Source organism: Tamandua tetradactyla, chromosome 1 (assembly GCF_023851605.1).
Source record: "Tamandua tetradactyla isolate mTamTet1 chromosome 1, mTamTet1.pri, whole genome shotgun sequence".
NCBI lineage: Eukaryota > Metazoa > Chordata > Mammalia > Pilosa > Myrmecophagidae > Tamandua > Tamandua tetradactyla.
In genome coordinates, this window is record NC_135327.1 from 88,508,699 (window position 1) to 88,527,979 (window position 19,281).

The 19,281-nt window shown below is 43.4% G+C and overlaps 1 protein-coding gene across 3 annotated transcripts in view; it reads right to left on the bottom strand.

Annotated features, from left to right (window-relative positions):
• Positions 1-19,281, bottom strand: part of BMPER (BMP binding endothelial regulator) — a 272,048-nt gene that overhangs the window by 239,601 nt on the left and 13,166 nt on the right. For all 3 annotated transcript variants that reach the window (XM_077120076.1, XM_077120061.1, XM_077120067.1), the window contains exon 3: positions 1,299-1,398. In XM_077120076.1, coding sequence (XP_076976191.1) covers positions 1,299-1,398 — 100 coding nt within the window. The remainder of the gene's footprint in view (positions 1-1,298; positions 1,399-19,281) is intronic.

The following is a 19,281-nucleotide window of genomic DNA, read 5'->3' on the forward strand; positions in this document are numbered from 1 at the left end:
TGGTGAAACACCAGTAACTTTAGCCCAGGAATGTGTTTTTAATTTTAATTACTTGATTTCACCGTTCACTTGGGGAATTCTTAAAAAGTTATCATTTCATACCTTGCACCAATTGCTCTCAGAAGTCATATTGGTAAAATATTTGACTATGAACTCTGTAGGAAAGACGTAGGAAATAAATGGTTGATCCAGAAGATTGGGCAAAATATCGTCCCAGCCCATTCGCTCCTGCTCTGAAAGATTTCAGGATGTGTGTTTTCATAGTCAAGGGCATCACGTACTCGTTGAGAGATGGGTTTACACACCAGGCACTGTGTTCAGCCTTTGAGTGGATCTTCCCACTTAATCCCCTCCAACATAATCGCTATCCTTATTTTACAGGGGAGGGAACTACGGCAGAGAGAGGTTTCATGTCTCCACCTGCTCCGGGGCTAACATCCGATTCTCGCCTGGCAGCAGGACGCTGGGGCCCACACCTCGACCCACAGGGCTCACCCTGCCTCGCCTGTGCTCCCACTACCTGCAGTCAAAGTGCCTCCTGGCCCCTGCCCTCAGGGGGCTGACCATTTACCCAACACAAGTGAGACAATGAGGGGAAAGCAGGTCACTGAAGATCCCGCGGATGTCTTGTGCTGTGAAAGTCTCCAGGCGGAAGCGGTGAACAGGACCTGGGTGGCCTTGAGCACAGGGAGCACCTGCTCAGGTTGGGAGGAAAGACCGGGGCTAAGACATCCCCGGGGCAAGAGGAGGGGAGCAGGAGCTCACAGCTGGAGGGCGATGTAAAGGAGGTTGGAGTGAGGAGGGTTTAGAGATGCTTCAATTCAGAAGGAAAGAAACACTTAATTGGGACCAAATTGATAAAATTCAGGCGTTCCGATTCCCGTGGCGGGGTGGGGGTGGGGTGTAGAAGGAGCGGGAAATCTAAAATAAGTGAGTGTTGAAAGCCCTTGACAAAATACGTTTGTGTGCATGTGCAAACATGCACAGGCATCGTGGTCAATCTACTCCATGATATGTTCTTTTGGGGGGGAAGTGCATGGGCTGGAAATTGAACCTGGGTCTCCCACATGGCAGGCGAGAATTCCTACCCTTGCAGCTTCCTACTGCAAGACATTTTAACAGTTTGCCTGAGAAAATAAACCAACTCTGCAGATGCTCACCATATTTGCTACCTTCCACCAGGATGGCCCCCTTATGACACTCCCACACGCTCATGCACCCCGGCATTCTTCCCAACAAGGGAAATAAAAATGCCTGAAGCAACAGCCAAGAGAGAAAGCGGCCAAACCGTAAATCACCTTTGCAGCGCTCGCAACAGGCTCCCCTCTGCTTGACAGCCAGGGCACAGTCCCGGGACAGTACTGGGCACTTCTCCCTCTTACAGGTTACTTCCTTGTTCTAGGCAAAAAGAGACAAGAGACATTTAAAGTACACTGAACAAGAATCACCAGAACCCCGACCCAAGGCCAAGGTTTTCCTAGCTTCCCTCTCCCTCCCCAGCCTTCAACTTGGCAAGAAAACCCTGTGATAGCACACAGAATTTTGCTTTTCCTGGAACTGAAATAACCATCTGGGAACGCAGGACTTTTTGCAGACAAGGGGGGCTGAAAGGTCCCTCCCTTAAAAGCCAGCTTAACCTAGATAACCCAATGCTAAGGCCATGCTTTCTCCTTCTCTGTTCTAAAGTTTCCTTTTAGTACACACTATAGAAATGATAATATTTGTGCAAATCATATTTCTGCCCATTGGGCTACCTGGGCCAGGCCTGCATCGTGAGAACAAAAATATTTGCACACGGCCGTCCAGCAATCCTTAATAGTGAAGTGCATTAAAATGCAGCAATCTAAAGTTCCAACTCAAATAATGACAAAGTTGAGTATTGAATCGGCTCAGTAAGAGAAAAAATAATATTCCACACGCCAAGTAGAGACACAGTCGTCAGTGTTTTATAGCCGCGGGACAGCTGCATTATATTAGCACTTATGCTAATGAAAGTGTGGTGAGCATTGCATCTTTAGTTTTATCCTGAAATGTTAGCTGTTAAAATGTCTTAGCTAAGATACAAACATGATGTATATGACTGTTTGGATACAGATTGTACGCAGATGAACCAGAAAAATATCACATTCTAAAACTTCAACAAGATTTGAGCTTTAACAAGTGTCTACTAGATGTTGGGAGCTGCTGCTTTCGTTCTTATTTCATGAGATAAGGATTACCATCCTCCCTGCTTTATAAACAGGAAAGCTGCTGTTCAGAGATGGTAGATACCTTTTCTGAGATTGCAGAGCTTCACAGCATGCCCACATGCTACCATGCGTCAAGGCTGGTACTACCACCTCCATTGACTGGTTAGGGTGGAGGGCAGAAAGGAGGGTCAGAGCAGCTCTGCTCACACTGGGATGGACCTGCTAGTTCCCCTTCTGGACTATGTCCAGGAGAAATCCTAATTCAGCCCTGACAGTGACCTTGGGAAGATTCACAAAGATACAGGGCACCTCCGGGTCAGAAGCCTCCAGCAGATCTCCCCAAGTCTGTTCCAGATCCAAGGAGAGGTGTGTGCGTGTGTGTTGGGAATTACAGGGTGGGTCCGAGCCAAGTCACACACCAAAGTCCAGCCCCAGGGCAGTTTCAAAACAAAATACACCACCTTCTGTGCTGCCCTCAAATTCCCTGGGCGTTCCAGAGCCCAACAAGATGCTCCCACGGCCCTACTCTGAAATGAAACCAGGTTGTCATGCCCCCTTCAAATGATTGGAAACCTCTGACAATCTCAGACACCACCTCCTCCAACTGCCTGACCCAACCACCCAGGGTGAATTACAAAAGGCCTGCAGAGGCTTGGGCCTTGACCTGGGCTCCTCACTTTCCCAGCAGCTCTATTTCTAGATCTGTCTTGTTATTTCACTGACCTGCCACCTTTTCCAAAGGTTTTGCAAGGCCGACTCTGGCTTGGGTATTAATGAGCCTGTCATGGCTAGTGCTGCCCAAACTTGTCCACTGAAGACACATGAAGAGAAGGATAATCGTAATCTATGAAAGGAACCCTGAAGGGAACGCAATAAACTGAGTAATGGGCAAGGCTTTCCCAGGACTGCCCAGCCACCCAGAGAGCTCGGGCATCAACAGCTCCAGACACCTGTACCCCACACCTACAAGGCTGTTGTTTGCTGACGTTTTGCTTTTTCATGTATTGGATACCACTGCCCGATAGGGGTGTGTGGATGACCTGAATAATCCATTCACTTATTTGTTTATTTATTTGTTTTACCTTTTCAGAATCTGCTATGTAGCACGCACCCTGCCCTCATGGAGCTAACTTCATTTAGTCCTTAAAATCTTAGGAGAAAAGTGGTTCTCCCTCTTAGTTGCAACTCCAAGCCCCCCGTGAAGTTCCTAACAAATACTGATGCTGGTCTCCACTGCCTGAAGCTCTGTCTGATGGGTGAGGCAGGGATCAGGCATGTGCAGGTATTTTAAACTCTTCAATATACAGCCAGGGTTGAGAATGGCTGCTGTATGGGAAGTATCCTTGTCCCCAGTGAGGCTGGGATGGGCTATGGAACTTGTCCACAGTCCCTTACTAACCAGAAGGCCTAGTCTGACCCCAGGTATTTTAGCTTCAAGCCCTCCAAGGCTCCTTCTCTCCCCTTCTCTTCTTCACAATCATCAAGGCTAACTCTGCACCACGGCCCTCAGATGGATTTTCACACTGATTTTAGATTATAAAGATACTACATAGTCTTTGGTCTTGTAATACCTTAGTACGTGGTCACAGCTGTAATTTAAGAGGTATATTTTTAAGAAATTACCACCTCCACCAAAGTAATCAAGCAAGAATAACCGTCAAGCAGACTTGCTGCTTAACAGTATTAACAGTGATTTCACTTTGCAAACAGCATATTTTGATACCTACTTCCCCCACCCCAGGACATCTGGGAAGTGAATTCACACTCACAAGTGGAGCTTCTCTTAGCTCAGCTGAACTCATTTGGTTAACGCATTCAGCAAACCTGGCTGCTACCTTAGGAAAGACCCACTCCCCATGTACCACTCGTCTCTGAACCAAAGAACTCGCAACCACAGGGAGTTCACAGCTCTGAGGGTAGCCAGAGTGGGTGCAAAATCACAGTTTGGAATCTGATAAATATGAAGAGACACATTCTCTTAAATGTAAGAACTCTTTGCTGAATTAGAAATCTGGGAGTCAGTCAAAATCCCTAACAGGAACCCGAGATTCATAATAAATAACTTGTAATTACAATCCAGCACAAAAGTTATTCCAACCAGATGGTCTGTGGATTCACATCTGGAATTTTTTTTTTTTTTTTGTATACGCACACACACACACAGAACAAACCTAAACCTTAGCTGTAGGTTTAGTGGGTTTGTCCTCCTTCTGATTACACCCTGTGTTTCTTTATATTCTACCAAGGGTCATTTTGCTGCAGAACAGCCACATCTGATCATTTCACTGCTGTCCGCTTGGTGTAGATATAGGGTGCCTGCCTTCTTTGAGGATCCTGTGCCCTCAAAGAAAGAAATAGAAACCTCAGAGAATGATGGTGAGAGGCTAATTAAGTCCAGTAGCTACATAGTAAATTCCAACACAGGTTAATTAAGGCCACTCACTTTGCTTTGCCTGATTCTGCCTCGAGACAAAAACATTTATCCTGGAGCCAGCGGCCCAGGTGAGAAGGTGGCACAGGCAAAACCATGTGCCGGGGATGCTGTCCTGGTATCCAGCATCCTCTGGTTGCAGCTCATTCGGTTCATTTTTCATTCAAGAAACTTCTGAAACTGGCTCACGCTTGTTAAATGCTTCCTGTAGGCCGGGCTTCTTTTGCTAAGAAGTTTATATACAATTATTTCACATGAAAACTCCACATCATCCTCATTTTGCAGATGAGGAACCCATGTTAAGAAACTTGCCCAGGATCACACAAGGAGCGGGTCTGTCTGACTCCGAAGCCACCATGCATTTAAATCCTGCTCTTTGCTGCTTCCCAGGCATTCAGGATACAGACAAGAAGAAAACAGCGTCGCTGCCCTGAGGCCCCGAGGAGAGCCTGGCATTTGGCGTGGCTCCCTGCATCTGAAAAGAGTCCTGTAACAAGAGCAGAGCAACTCCAAATGAGCTGCATGTCAATCGGAGAGCCTGCTCTGCTCCGGGTAACCAGGGATGCTGTCTCACTTTGGGTATCGACAGGGCTCTGTGACTGTATCGACAGGGCTCTGTGACTGTAACTCCCGTGAAAGCCAGATCGGCATCCTCAGGCAGATTTTCCCCCAAGATTCTAACTTGAGTGTTAAGTCTCCCCAGATCTAAACAGAAGAAGTGGTGGCAAAACATGCATTCAAGGAATAGTTAAGAACCCTCCAAAGAATCAGCAACCGATCCAGGGAATAAGGGTGGTGAACACCTCTGTATCTTTCATTTTCAGTCTCTACGTCTCCGTGTTTATCACTTTCTAGGATCACCAGCCAGTGATTTACCTGTGGTCAGAGGCGTCTGTCTGCACATCTACCTCCCTTCCAAAAAGAAAACAACAGATTCCCTAATATTGACCAAATATCTCAAAACCCAACACACGGCCTCTGGAGGCGCGTTAAATGAAGTGCCAACATGCAAAAATAAAAGAGGGGCATAGGGAATAAAAAAGAAAAAAACATCTACATGGCTGGCAACAAAGCTGTGTGAAGACGCGAGCCAAACCACAGCTCCAGCCATAGCCAAGTTCAAACAGGATTCCCGGCAGCCAGGTTGCTGTGTCTGAGCTGTGCCACTAGATGGCAGAAGAGAGTTCCCTGGCCTCAGGAATTGCAGCCAGGAGGCCAGCTAATGCCTCTGGAGCATTTGTAGAGGGAAATGATCTCTCCCTGATAGGGGAAGGAGAGAGAGATACTGAGAAGATAGCAAATCACCATTGTGAAATTTTCCTGTTTTCTTTCCTCAACCAGAAAAAAAAATGTTTTTGAGAAAGCTTTGTTCTATTTTAAGCCAATATCTTGAAGATGTGTTTTCAAAGATTCTTCCAGGACCAATTCTGTTATTGAATATGGAAAGTATTACCTGACCTTTCATTTATATTTTAAAATAATCATAAAATAAAATTCTGGAGAAGCAAATACAGCAGCTAATATGATGACAGTGGTTAGGGAGAAATGTCAGCCAGCAGACATTGTATTTTTAGGCTCCAAAACAGCATCACAAATCTCTCAAGATTACAGTGGAAACTAAAATATCTGGTCCCCTGCCTGCTGATCCCTCCATTTGACTAGCCATATCAGAAAGGTGGCAATCCCCATAGGTTTCTTTCCCTAGAAGAAGGCATTGTCTTTTTTCAAACCCTATCTTTTATGAAAACAAAGTCTGCCTTGGAGGCAAACAGCTGTCATTTGGCGAACTAGCAAATTCAAAATGCCACATCCCTTTTTCAAAAATTAAAAAGCCCATGAAGTTGCAATATATTTCTGCCCATATGAACAACATTCAACATGTCCATGACGCACATGGGCCAGGCAGTATCATCAGAAAAGAGAAAATAAATACTGAGGCAGAGCGCTTTCTAAATTAGAAAACCTCTATCCCACCTCTCTTCCTAGATGTATGCATGCCCCGCTTCCCGTAATCCCTGCAGTCTCATTTCGGGAGGGAGATTATAGATTTTTGCCATCTTCAAGAATTCTCCACCAAGATGCAAATATCCATGGGGGTAGCCCCACTTTAATCCCAAATGGGCTCTCCCTTTCACTATCAGCTACCGTGAGGGGACGGCTACCCAGCAGTGGCGGGTCTAGAGCAGCAAAAGCAAAATCTTGGTGCAGATGTCATTATATTTAGCGCTGTGGTTGAGAGGAAGAAACCAACCCACAAGGTTCCTATTCTCCAGAAACTTACAATCCATTTGGGAAACAAGACATGGGACATTAGCAGATCACACAAATGTCACAGCGGACGCTGCGGATTCAAATGAGAAGCACAGAAGAGGATTTCACCTTGACTCAAAAGCCATCGAGGTTGGCAAGCACCAACAGGACACTTTCGTCCTTAATCAAATTCCTATTACTATCGCCCAAATACCCTTAAAGAGTGCGAGAAAGATCAAAGGTGATAGTGAAGTTATACAGAGAAGGGAGGGTTTAACAAACGAGTGTGATTGCTGAATCATTATATTGATATTTCTTTTAGTCTCTAGTAACTTAGAGCAACAAGAAGTAAGAACCTAAAATTGTGGAATTGTAACCCATACTAAACTGTGAAATCTGTTCTACAACTAATTGTTGCGCTGTGCTTTGAAATTAATTGTTTTTTTGTACATATGTTATTTTTCACACACAAAAAAGGGGGGAAAGTGAATTGTGGTGATAAAAAAAATATTTATCCTTTCTAACCTTCAAATTTCTGGAGCAGCTAGAAGGAAAAATCTGAGCGAAAGCAAAGTAGCCCATGACAAACTTTGGGATCTGTCCTGTAACTACTTGTTGAAGAGCGCTTTGAAAACTATTGCTTTTTCTTCTTTCTTTGCTTTGTATATATGTTATATTATACAATTTAAAAAGTTTTTTTTAATTCCTACTGCTAGAAACTTATTTGAAATGCAGACACACAATAGTAACTCATGTGGAGAGTCACAAAATTGCTCACATAGGAATTTGCTTTTAGGATCACGGATGTCCTGTTTCAAGCTTCCTAAAGTTTCTCGTTCTTATACGGAGGAGGGAGAAAGTGGAAGAAGACACAATATCAGTGCACCTATTCTCACTGGAATTTCTAGTATCCCCAGGCATGAAGTCAAAGAGGTCAACCTTTCCTTGCAGTACCCCATCGTAACCCAATTCCAGCCCCAAAAGAGCCAAAGGGAATTTCATTCGTACTTTTGAACATGGGTCACAATTCCTCGTAAGCAATAATATGCAACTTCTCATAAACAGAAGAATAATACTTCATGTTTACATAGTATTTTTCTTCAGAAGAGCTCTGCAGACGTTATTTCATTAATCCTCGCACATTTCTTAAGATTTGCAGGTGGAGGAACGGAGCACAATGAGGTTAAATGTCTCAGGCCCTTCAAGGAACTAGCTAGCAGTGGAGTTGGGAAGAGAATCTGGTTCCCAGGCCTGGATTAAGGAGCCAGCCAGGAAAGTGAGTTCCTAAGGCACAGCATTAAAATTTATAGGCTTATCATATAAGAATTAGGTTAGATCCTACATGACTGTTGGGATTTTAGGAATCGATTGATACTTAGTTGAGCTAGTCCGGGAATTTTCTGAAAAGATAGGCCACCTGGGTCAGACCAGTGAGACTTCCTGCTGTGTTGCCTGCCCTGTTATAAATTAACCCATTTAAGGTGCCAGAGAGGGAATGTGTGGGGACTTCAGCAAACAGGCTTGGCTTCAGTACGCTAAAGTTCCATAATGCAGTGATGTAGATGAAAGCTGAAGAACAAAGTGTTTTGGCAACATCCAAAAACCCAAAGGGGGCTGATTCCATTGCTTCTCAGAGGTGCCGATCATTGGAAATGAAAATAAAATGATTGCTTTTCAGGAACCTACAAAATCAAGGGAAATCCTTTGCAAGTGAGCATAAGCACTCCGGGAGGGAACAAGGCAAGCTTGTACTTGCTCCAGCCTGTCTCCTTTGGACAAAAGCTGTTCTTACTCTTTTAGAAAATAATCATTGGGGAAACCGTGATGGCTCAGTCTTGAGCCAATGGCAGTATTAAATGTGATTGATGATTTATTATTTTAATTAAGCTTTGGATAGCTTGTTGTCTGTTACTGATAATACAATTGGTCCTCATAACTCTAGCACAGAGAACACCAGCAGAAAAGAAATGAAAGGCAACTGGTCTGCCACAAAGCCTAAGTATCCAAGCACGAGGCTCTGGGTCACATCTCTCAGCTAAACGGGACTAGAAAAAAAGGGAGAAAGAAAAAAAACCCAAAACACTAAGAAAATCATTTCCAAGCTGGGAAAAGTGAGGGTGAAAGGGAAAAGGACCCAAACTCCCCAGTTGAGAGGAACGGCTTCTCCAGGCTTCCACTCATCCCTAACTGAGAGAGTTCAACACAGGAGGGAGGTGTTGATGGTAGCCTTTGTATGCTGTGCCTCCAACTTTTAAGTACTTTGGGATTTTTCTGTGTCCCCACTGGACCTCCAATACCTTTGCAAATCCCTTCCCTAACCAAGGCCATCTCTAATCAAACAGTGAAGTGGTATATAGACTTCTGGGCAGGTTCCTGATCTATGAAGAATAATTGCACCTGACATTTATAGAAAATCTACTATGTGTCAGATTTGCTGAACACTTTTTTGGTATTATGTCATTCAACCTTTGCAGCAAACCTGAGGAAGGCACTGATTTACTCCCATTTTATAGATAAGAAAAGTGTGGCACGGAAAGGTTAATGGCTTGTCCAGGTTCACGTAACCAGCCAGGACAGAGTTCAACCCAAAAGTCTCTGATATCAAAGCCCGTGACTTACACTGTTCCCTACAGTTTGGTGGAGGCTGAGACAGGCACCTCGTGCTTGCAGCTTAGAATTTGAATGTTTGCCTTTGCTAAGCACTCCCCATTTTCAGACTGTAATAAACCTTGGTGAGAGATATGGTTTCATTTTTAACACGAGTAAAAAATAGGACCTTTTAAGAAAGACTGATTAAACCTCCAGCTTAAAAACTCTAAACAAGTCTCCGTCTCTGAGTGCCCAGTCATTTGCAAGATGAAGCAAAACCCGACCCGAACCCTCAGAGACCTCTGTTTCTTTCTTGACTCAAGCAGGAGAATGGACACTCCCCTGAGGCTTGCAGCATCTACCGCCATAATTTTGGAGACTTAATGTTAAAATGTCTTGCGAGAACATCATGCAAATTCATTGTACTACATCTGGGAGTGTTGTCCTTTTTCCCTCTTGTCTAGGCTCAGCGAGCCTTTACCCCAGAGGCTGGATGCTGGCAAACGCGGCCTCCTCCGGCCCAGCTAACAGTGCAAACTCTGAACAAAGCTGCCCTTGAAGCTCAGCCATTTACAAGACTTTATGAAGCCCGCTGGGGCCCCCCGATTATTTTGCAACAAGTCATATCCCATGAAGAAATTCACTTCTCTGCAACACAAAACAGAGGGAGATTAAAGAAAAAGGCAGGGGGGTGGAGAAAAGAAGTAAGACCCCCTGCTGTTCTGTCTGGCCAGAATCGTGTCTTTTAGTACCCATATCCTCTACAAAGGCGATGTTCTGATGATATATTGCCCTAATACATCACTAAATGACAGTATTCTCCTGATACTGTACCTTGAAAATATGACACGTGCCAGCAGAAGCAACGGGGGATTAATAAGGAGGCCCTTTTTATATTTAAGTTACCTAGCAGTTCAATTTTTCTTTAACGGGGCTTTAGTTTGTTGGAGGAATTGTTTAGGGTCCTACTCTGTTTAAGAGTTTAGGTCTGGCTTTTTTTTCTTTCTTGGCCGTTTCAAGGAACTCTCAGAACAAAGAAACACAAGCCATTAGAATGTCCCGGCTGCTCGAGCACAGCTCTGATTTAAAACAGGACAGTGTCAAACAGCTCCTCATTCTGTTTAATCATATTTTGAAAGAGAACCAAAACATTAGAGATGGCAGAACACAAAAGAAATAACCACCAAATAAAAAAATAGTAGCCCAAAGAAAGTAGCACTGCCTGTTTTTTATTATACTATACATGATAGAAGCAAAGGGTCTACCGGCAACACCATGTTAATGTAACTGAAAATGGACTGAACGGGACCCAGCTGGAGACTTAACACGGTGTACCCTCCCAGACTCAGCTTTGCCACCAACCTCAGCTGCCCAGAAGCAAGGCTGGAGAACCAGAAGAAAGACTGTGTCTCCCTCTGCCAGGAGACAGGACCAGGTATGTGAACAGAGAGCAATAGATATTGGCATCCATCCTTTATTTTGCCCAAATTCTAATTCTACCCTTCTCTCGCCCCCGATGGGAAGACAGGCTCAAATAGATGGGATGGAGTCAGTGTTCCAGAGATATCTCCACCAGATCCGTGGCCTGGGAAGAAGGTGTGAAATAACCAGGGGTGAGCAGAGCTCAGCCGAGAGTGTGGCTTCATGTATGAGGTCCCAGCTCCCTCTCCCAGCACCTCTGGTTAGTTTACACTGTGGGGCGCCCTCAGCACGTGCCGAATAATGAATCAGCTTCTGCCTCTGACTAAAAAAGCAATTTTAAAAAAAGTATAGGGAGTGGGGGTGGGGGTGAAATTCTAAGACCAATTTTATGCCTTTCTGGTAAATTCCTTTGAATTAACAAGAGGATGATGGACCCTATTCTGTGGGCCCAACACCAACCACCATCGGGGACATAAGCCTCGGGAGGACCAGTCATGCTTTCTAATCTCTGGTGGCCACAGAGTCTACTGAACAGCTTAGCAGGAGTTAAAAAATAAATAAATGAAATTAGAGTAACTTTCGTGGGAAAGCTTATGACATGATGTTAAAGGATACTTGGAGATATTATTTTGGCCATTCCTTTCTTGACCCACCATGATATAAGCTGGGCTTTCCCACTACAAAACAAAGTGGAGAACGTCACTGATTCTTTTAATTACACACACAGATGGTTCTCTGCCTAAAGACAGCAAACACGTCCAAAACATGGAAGCTGGGGGTCTTAGATTCCATCCGTGTCCTGTCTTGGACACCAGTAGTGACCAAACCCCTTCTTCCCACAGCCAGCCTACAGGGCAGCTGCTCTCGTTGACAGCACGTGTCCCCGCTAAGGATTTGCACCCACAGTGACCTCAATGGGTCCTCAAATGCCCCTCATTCTTGTAAGGTCAACAACAAGCCATGGGGCAGATAAAAAGAAAACTTTTCACAGGTTGCCCTGTGGACGCCCATGCACCCGAATACCTGAAATGGGCAAGTAAATAGAGTTGACATCACGGGAATAAGCAGGACAGAGGAGCTGCTTCCAGCCCATCTGTCATTTTGACAAAGTAACTTTCTGGTCACCAGTGAGACATTTTTAAAGGCATCTGCGTAACTGACCCTGACAACCAGCAATCACAGAGCCTCTCAAAGGCGCCCTTGGGACAGGGGACCTTCCAGCTTTAGAGCTGCCAATCTGCTTCCAAATAATGGTAAGTGTGGTGTGATCAGGTGCTGGAAAGACCTCTGCTCCTGGGCTGTATTAACGTTCGTACCACCTGCAGAGGCTGTCCAGGCAACCTGAGTAATACCAGGTAGGCGAACAGGCTGGGCTGGAGACTTCTGGCTGGCTGGAAATTCATGCAGCTGAAAAAAAATCAGCCTCAGATGGCATCGCCCATATGAAAGCAATCCTGTGAGCTAGGGTTGGCCTGACTTATTCACCAGGGACATTAACAGCGTGTTCTCTTCACTAAGACTTTCCCAAGGGCCACTTGCAGATGTCAGAAAGAACTGGAGGTGCCACAGATTTATTTTATAGGTTTAGAATGTAATTTTAATCCACTAGTTTCCATTTTCAAACTCATTAAACAATTAAGAAATCCCAATTATGCATATAATTGCCTTCTGGGATTAAGGGCTACAAAGAAATGAAAGTGGTCGATTATTCATGAAACATTAACACAAACCTGTTGCATAAGAGACTCACAACACATCCCCCATTTTAAAAAAGAAAAAGATCACCCATGATTATTGCCCTTGATAATTGGCTGAAAAAGAGCTGAGGATAAAACAGGCTCTCAGAAGGTTTAAAATTTAAAACAAGACAAAAATGTCAACAGAAAACAAATGGCCGTTAGAAAATGTAACATTTTGGCTCTCAATTTGGAAATTTTTACAGGTTAAACTTTTCCCTGCAGAGTTCAGACCTATCTGACAGAAAAAAAAAAAATCCATGAATCTGTTTAATGAATATTTTTGTGCTCTGAGGCAGGGACTGTGCAGGACTTGCTGGGAATAGCAAATGTGAATCAGGTCCATCTTTTGGAAGAGCTTATAGTCCAAAAGGGACGGGGCCAGAGCACAAAGGCACCCCCCGCGTTACACCAAGAGGTGGACAAAGTACTGTTCCAGGTCCAGAGGAGGGAAAGGTCACTTTCAACCACATTCCAGAGCCACGAACTTCCTGAGATCTTCCAAATCACTTTGATTCTTCAGACACCATGTGGGCCACTCAGTAAGCCTAAAACGTTTTATTATGCAATTGTCTCAATGAGACAGAATTTGACCTACTTATTTCAGCATCCTGGGATCTGACAACCCACAAAAAGAATCTCTTCCGATAATGACATTCCAGTGCAGTCCGACGTGGGTGAGCAGTGGGATGGTTTGTTTGACCTACATCATTGGCAAGTAGGGGATGTATATTTTGAGCCATTTCTTCCTGTTTTATAAAATTGATATTTAACATACGCTGTTAGTCTTTTATCTATAAGTGAAGAATAAAATACCAACATACTGGATTTTAATTTACAATTAAAAACCATTCATCATGCTAGCAGCATGATGTTGGAGAACACCGGAATTTCAGCACTAAAGGAGTTTCTTTTGAAGCATAAGTATCTAGTTTTAAAAATAATTTTCTCTAGGAAGTAATTTATTTTATAATTCATCGCTTGTTATACAAATTTTTATGATTCTATTATTTTTCACTGGAGACAAATCTTCATTCTTAGTCAGTCTATTTATATAATTGTCCTACCACTAAATATGACAAGCAAACTATTAAAAAAAAGGAAGATATCATTACAGAAAAATCAGATATTACAGTAGTAAGGGAAATTAGCAATTTATATTTGGGGAGCAGAATGAGCTATATATTTAAATTATTTTTAATAAAACAATGAGACACCGACTGCATGCACACATGCCCCAACATTATACACTGAATGGATCCAGCACTGTACTGGGAGGATAGTATGAATAAGAGAGTCCTTGCCCTCATAAAGCTGACATTCTAGGAGGGAAGACGTGCAGAGATAAAGATGTGGGTGATGTAACGGGCATTGATGAGGGCCAGAGGAAAATGAAGCAGAACAAGGGAACAGAATGACAAGGGATGAGATGTGGAACCATTAGGGGCATTGGTCAGAAAAAGACTCTTCTAATGAGGAAAGATTTGCCCAGAGAGCTGAGTGAATGTATCAGATCAGTGTGTTCCAGGCACAGGAAACAGCAAAAATCAAAGCTCTGTTTGAAAGGGTGTTTGTATCCTGCAGGAGTAGCACGAAGCCAGGGTTATAGCTTCATGCTCGGTGCAGAGTGAGCAGGGAAGGTACCCAGGGAGGTTAGGCTGGACACATCACCAGGAGCCAGATCCCACAGGGACACATAGACATGGTGACCCTTCAAACTTCATTCTGAGAGACAAGAAGCTTTGGAGGGTTTTGTGCAAATAAATGAAATATTTTGGTGCATATTTTTAATTGGTCATTCAGTTGAAAACTGAAGAATATATTGTTTGAAGGCGAAAGAGGGAACAGAAGTAGTTTAGAAATTATCAGATATATTTCCAAGGTTTTACTGTCGAGATCAGCTAGTGGATCAAACATGGGATGTGTGAGAAAGAGGACTCAAGGACCCCTTAGGTCTGAAAAAACAGAGGAATGCAGTTGGCACTGGCTGGAGAGAGTTAGGTTTGGGGAGGTGAGAAACCAGATCATTTTAAGTTTGGGATGCCTAGTAGACATCTATGTGGAGATGCCGAGTAGATGTTTGGATATATGAATCTGGACTTGAAGAGTGAGAAGTCTGCAGACATAAATTTGGGGACTGTCACTTGTAGATGGTTTTAAAACTCTGGATCTGTATAAAATCACCTCGGAAAAGTCCTGAATCCTAGGGCCCTGTAATATTCAAAGAGAAGATAAGGAAGAGCCAAAAAAACAGGTCCAAAAAAAGTAGTCAAGTGAACAATTCTTAAAAATCCATCATGCGAGCAATTGAAAGAGCTATATGAGTATAAGGGCACACAAGGGCACAACTGTTTGTGATCACTGGCTGGGATTATTACATTAATTCAGTGGCCACCAGAGGTCACCTTCTCTCAGCACCTACCACTGGCACCAGGCATCTGGAGACAAGATAACTCAGGATGAGACTCTGCAGCTGCCCACTATTTCAGGCTCGCAAGAGATGCTGTCTTGGCTACTGTTGGTACAAATGACCACTGTGCCTGCCAAACCTCATCTCGGAGTGAATGGATTAGGACAACTCTGACTGAGGACAAGAGCTGAAAAAGCCAGAGAAAAGTTCTAGGCCAATGACCCCAACCAAGAAGGCTCAGACCCACCAGAGACCAGTGACCAAAGTCAAGATGAAAGTTAAAGACGGGTGTGGGAGTGAGAGAACATTAAAGTCTTAAAGGTAACAGAAAGAAAGGAAAGAGGGAATCCCTCAATTTTAGTTTTTTCTCTCAGTTATATGATGTCCTGAAGCCACAAATCTGAGCTGACCAGAACCAGACCCTGCCTGGGTTTAATTTCTGATCTTCACAAGTACAGCTCAAAGCTGGGACCGTGCTTATCTACAGCAGAGTAAGTAGGACCCAAAGGTCTAAGGAAGCTGCCTTCAGTCACAGGCCAAGAGGCAGAGAAGCCAAGATTCTGCAACTGGCTTGAGGCTCACTCTGGAAGTGAGAGACAGAGGCAAAACCCAATGTAGGGACTGAAGCTAAAGACATGTTGCAACTTTTAATATTTCCTCTGCATGTATTTGAAGGCTATTAAAAGTTTCCCTTGGGCATTCTCTTCACTGGGCTAAATTATATCTGCATGTTATCATTAGGCGAAAAATATTTACTAACCCTCAACCTGGGTGCTTGACCCTGCTCTAAGCAAAGCCTTTAGTATTCCCAGCAATTCTTTTCTTGACCCTTCATCATTATCACAAGCAGCTCTCCTCTGGCTTCCATTAGATCGTCTACATCTTGACTAGGTCAGAGCTCAGAGCTGGACACTATCATAACAACAACCTGGCCACCGTGGAACGATCACCCACTGAAACTTCCATGGGCATGCTGCAGAATCAGGCTGAAACCAAGAATTCAAAACTGAGACTGAGCAAACAAGACACAAAACATGGGGAATAGTGACATCATGGAAATGCTAGGTTAATAACAGAGAATGAAAATAACATAGTAAAAATAATAAAGATGGAAAAGATAAAGGTGAAACCCTGGAACAATGGAACACCAGACTAATTTAAAATTAAAAACAAAACAAAACAGGATTCTCATTAAAAGCATGAGAAAGTGTCTAGCAATGTGACCAGAAGTATGTGAAGACAAGGTGAATCAGAACTGGTCAGTTTGACTTTGAAGCTCTTCCTAAGCAGGGAGAGGAAGGTGTGGGCAGAAGGGGGATGGCATAAAGAGAATTAAAATGTCCCAGATTGCTTCTATATGGACAAGAAAGGCACCTGCTGGACACAGGTTGCTAACCGAAGCAAATGGCTCTTCGTGGAGGTTCTGGGACTGCATGGGGTCGTGGGGGATCTCTGATTCTTGCTTCACCTTGCCCTCAACTCCTCATTGCTTCCTCTGCTTCCTCCAGATGTTGCTGGCTCCCAGCAGGTCCGTCATAAAACCTAGGCTGTTTTGTCAAATTGCTACATCTAGCTGGCTCATGCCGAAGAAGCAACAAACATACGTCACATCAGCTCTATCCTGCAGCTGCTGCCCATCACAGAGACCAGAGGAAGCAGAGCGTATCCCTGTGGGAATCCATCCCATGAAACGACTGGCAGCAACCCAGGGGGTCAGCCTGTCCCACCCAAAGGCGCCAGTCAGAACTCTACCAAAACGGACTGCTAAACATATAATCCCCAGGGAAGTTATTCCCTGGCTCTCTCCCAAACGCCACCTTGCGATGCTTTCTCAGCCCTTGAAGTCAGGAAGCATTTATGAAAGATATCCCAGCAGAGTCTCCCAGGATGGGACAGGATTCTAGGACTTCAATTGTAGTCCTAACTCATTCCCTGATTTGCAGTGTTTTCTCATCGTGCCGCTTTACTTTTCTGGGCTTAGTTTTCTCAACTGTAAAATGGGTTCCTCCCCAAAAAATCATCCTACGTCATGGGATTGCTTTGAAGAAAAATGAAGTTCAGACTGTCCCCAATTTAAGAACACAGAGTTTATTCATAAAATATTTGTTGAGGTTTAAAATTTAAAAGGTGCTGTTCCAGATGCTTTAAGTGGTAGAAGAATGCGGCGCCATACCTGCCCTGAAGAATTTGCAAGTCCAGTGGAGAGAAAACATATAAATAATTCGAAAAAAATCCAAGGAGGCATGAGGAAGTGTTGTAATAAAAGCAACCAACTTAAAGATTTCAAAAACGAAGTAATTAATTCTGACTGGGTGATGAAGAGACGTTTAGTAGAGGAAGAGAAAAAAGTAGCACTTCAATAAAGACGGTCAGCGTGCAAGACAGCTGTTTGAAAGCTCCACAGAAGCAATGCAATATAAATGAGTTTGCCTATTATAAAATTCTATACCAATAACAGAATCTGAACTGTACCCAGCCACTATTTAACATGATCTTTCATTGGGGAATTTATTTATTTTTGTTTATAGTTATATTTATATAGACTTCCCTTTTCATTAAGCTTCCGTTGGAAAATTTTTTTTTTCAAAAATTGGCCCCTGGATAAAAATCACTGGAAGAATTTAATAAAAATGGAGATTCTGTGGTCTGTCCCAGACCTACCAAATCAGAATCTCTGGAGGAGTTCCCGGGGAATTTTTAGTAAGCTCTCTGGTGATTCTTACGTACATTAAAATCTGAGAACCACCACTTCTAGGGCCCTGGGGGGAGAACAGGAAAAACTGAAGGCAAAAATTCTTGCCACTGACTTGGTAAGGATCTACAACTGTGGAAGAAGACAGCATTTCAGGTCAAAGCGCACCCTAACTCGTCAAAACTGAAGTGTAGGGAGGAGGGAAGGGGAGAGGCTGCAAGTGATGAGAACACAATTGTCCACCTTTGCCACCAGTGTTCAAAACTCCACTCTCTAGGCTTCCCACATCATAATTACTGGTTAATCACCCATTCACACTTTTCTTCATACTGTGTGGTGGTAGAAAAGTAGTTTGCAAACTAAAGCCACTATGAAAGTGTTATGTTAAATGCATATGTATATGTCTATATATATTTTAGTATGTTATTACATCTATAAATAAATATAATTATATAATACATAATATAATATATATATATATACTTTAGCACAGTAAAGGAATAATATTTTGTTCTGTTTAATCAAATACTCCAGCCAAGAATCTATAGTTTGCATAAGCTATTAATTGTCGAAGAACTCAAAAGCAATAAAAAATATCTAACTTCAAAACTATCTGGGACATAATTTAATCTCTTTTTCATGTAAGGACATTTTTTTTCCAATCTTGCAGTGCCTCGGGTCATTATTAACATAAATGTGCAATAAATATGTGCCGAGTTTAATGACCATCAATCATTTTCCTACTGCAGTCCAACAGTTTGGTTCCCACATTTCCTGCCTACCTACCATATGCTCCCAGCACTAAGCTAAGAACTGACCCTTCCTCCAGAGAGGTCTTGTGGATGAACAGAAGAGCCCATTAATTCAGAGGTGGGGATTGACAGATTGAGATGTGCTAGCATTTTAAACTATATTACCATGTTTTATTTTTGTTTTATGAACCCAACGTGAGTTCACCCTGAATTTAAAGGACCCCTCTGTCAAATACATTGCAATAGCCTGTCAGGATGCATATCACCAATGCAAAAGTTTGAAGGTGCTCAAAGTACATATGAGGTTGAACCATATGAAACTGTTGTTTCTAATGGTCCTAAAAAGTCAAATATCTTAAATTTCTTATTGTTCAACTTAACACCCAAACCTGGCAGCTCTATACTTCTGCAGCAGAGCCAGCTAAGTCATAAAATATTTTGAGCAACTTTCTCTCTGCCCTTGCCCAGTGTATGGTTTACAAGAAGCTATCTTCTTTATTCACATTTTTAAATAAATCCCAATCATTCCTCTACACGCACATGCACCCACAGTGGAAAAGGAAGTCCCCACCATCTGGAATACGCATTTCCAGCCCAGCCCAGAAAGACAGAAGGGCTATTTCCTCCAACAGAGGCCACCCCTGGAACTACTGAGACACACAAAGAGGCTCCTGAACCCTCCTCTGCCAATCAGCCCTTCTCCAAATTCTGAGTTGCGTTACCGTGCTAGGGGTTCACCTATGCGATGATGGGGCTCAGAGCAGCAGAACCATTGCTGCACATGTCCTCAAAAACAGGAAATTGCCACAT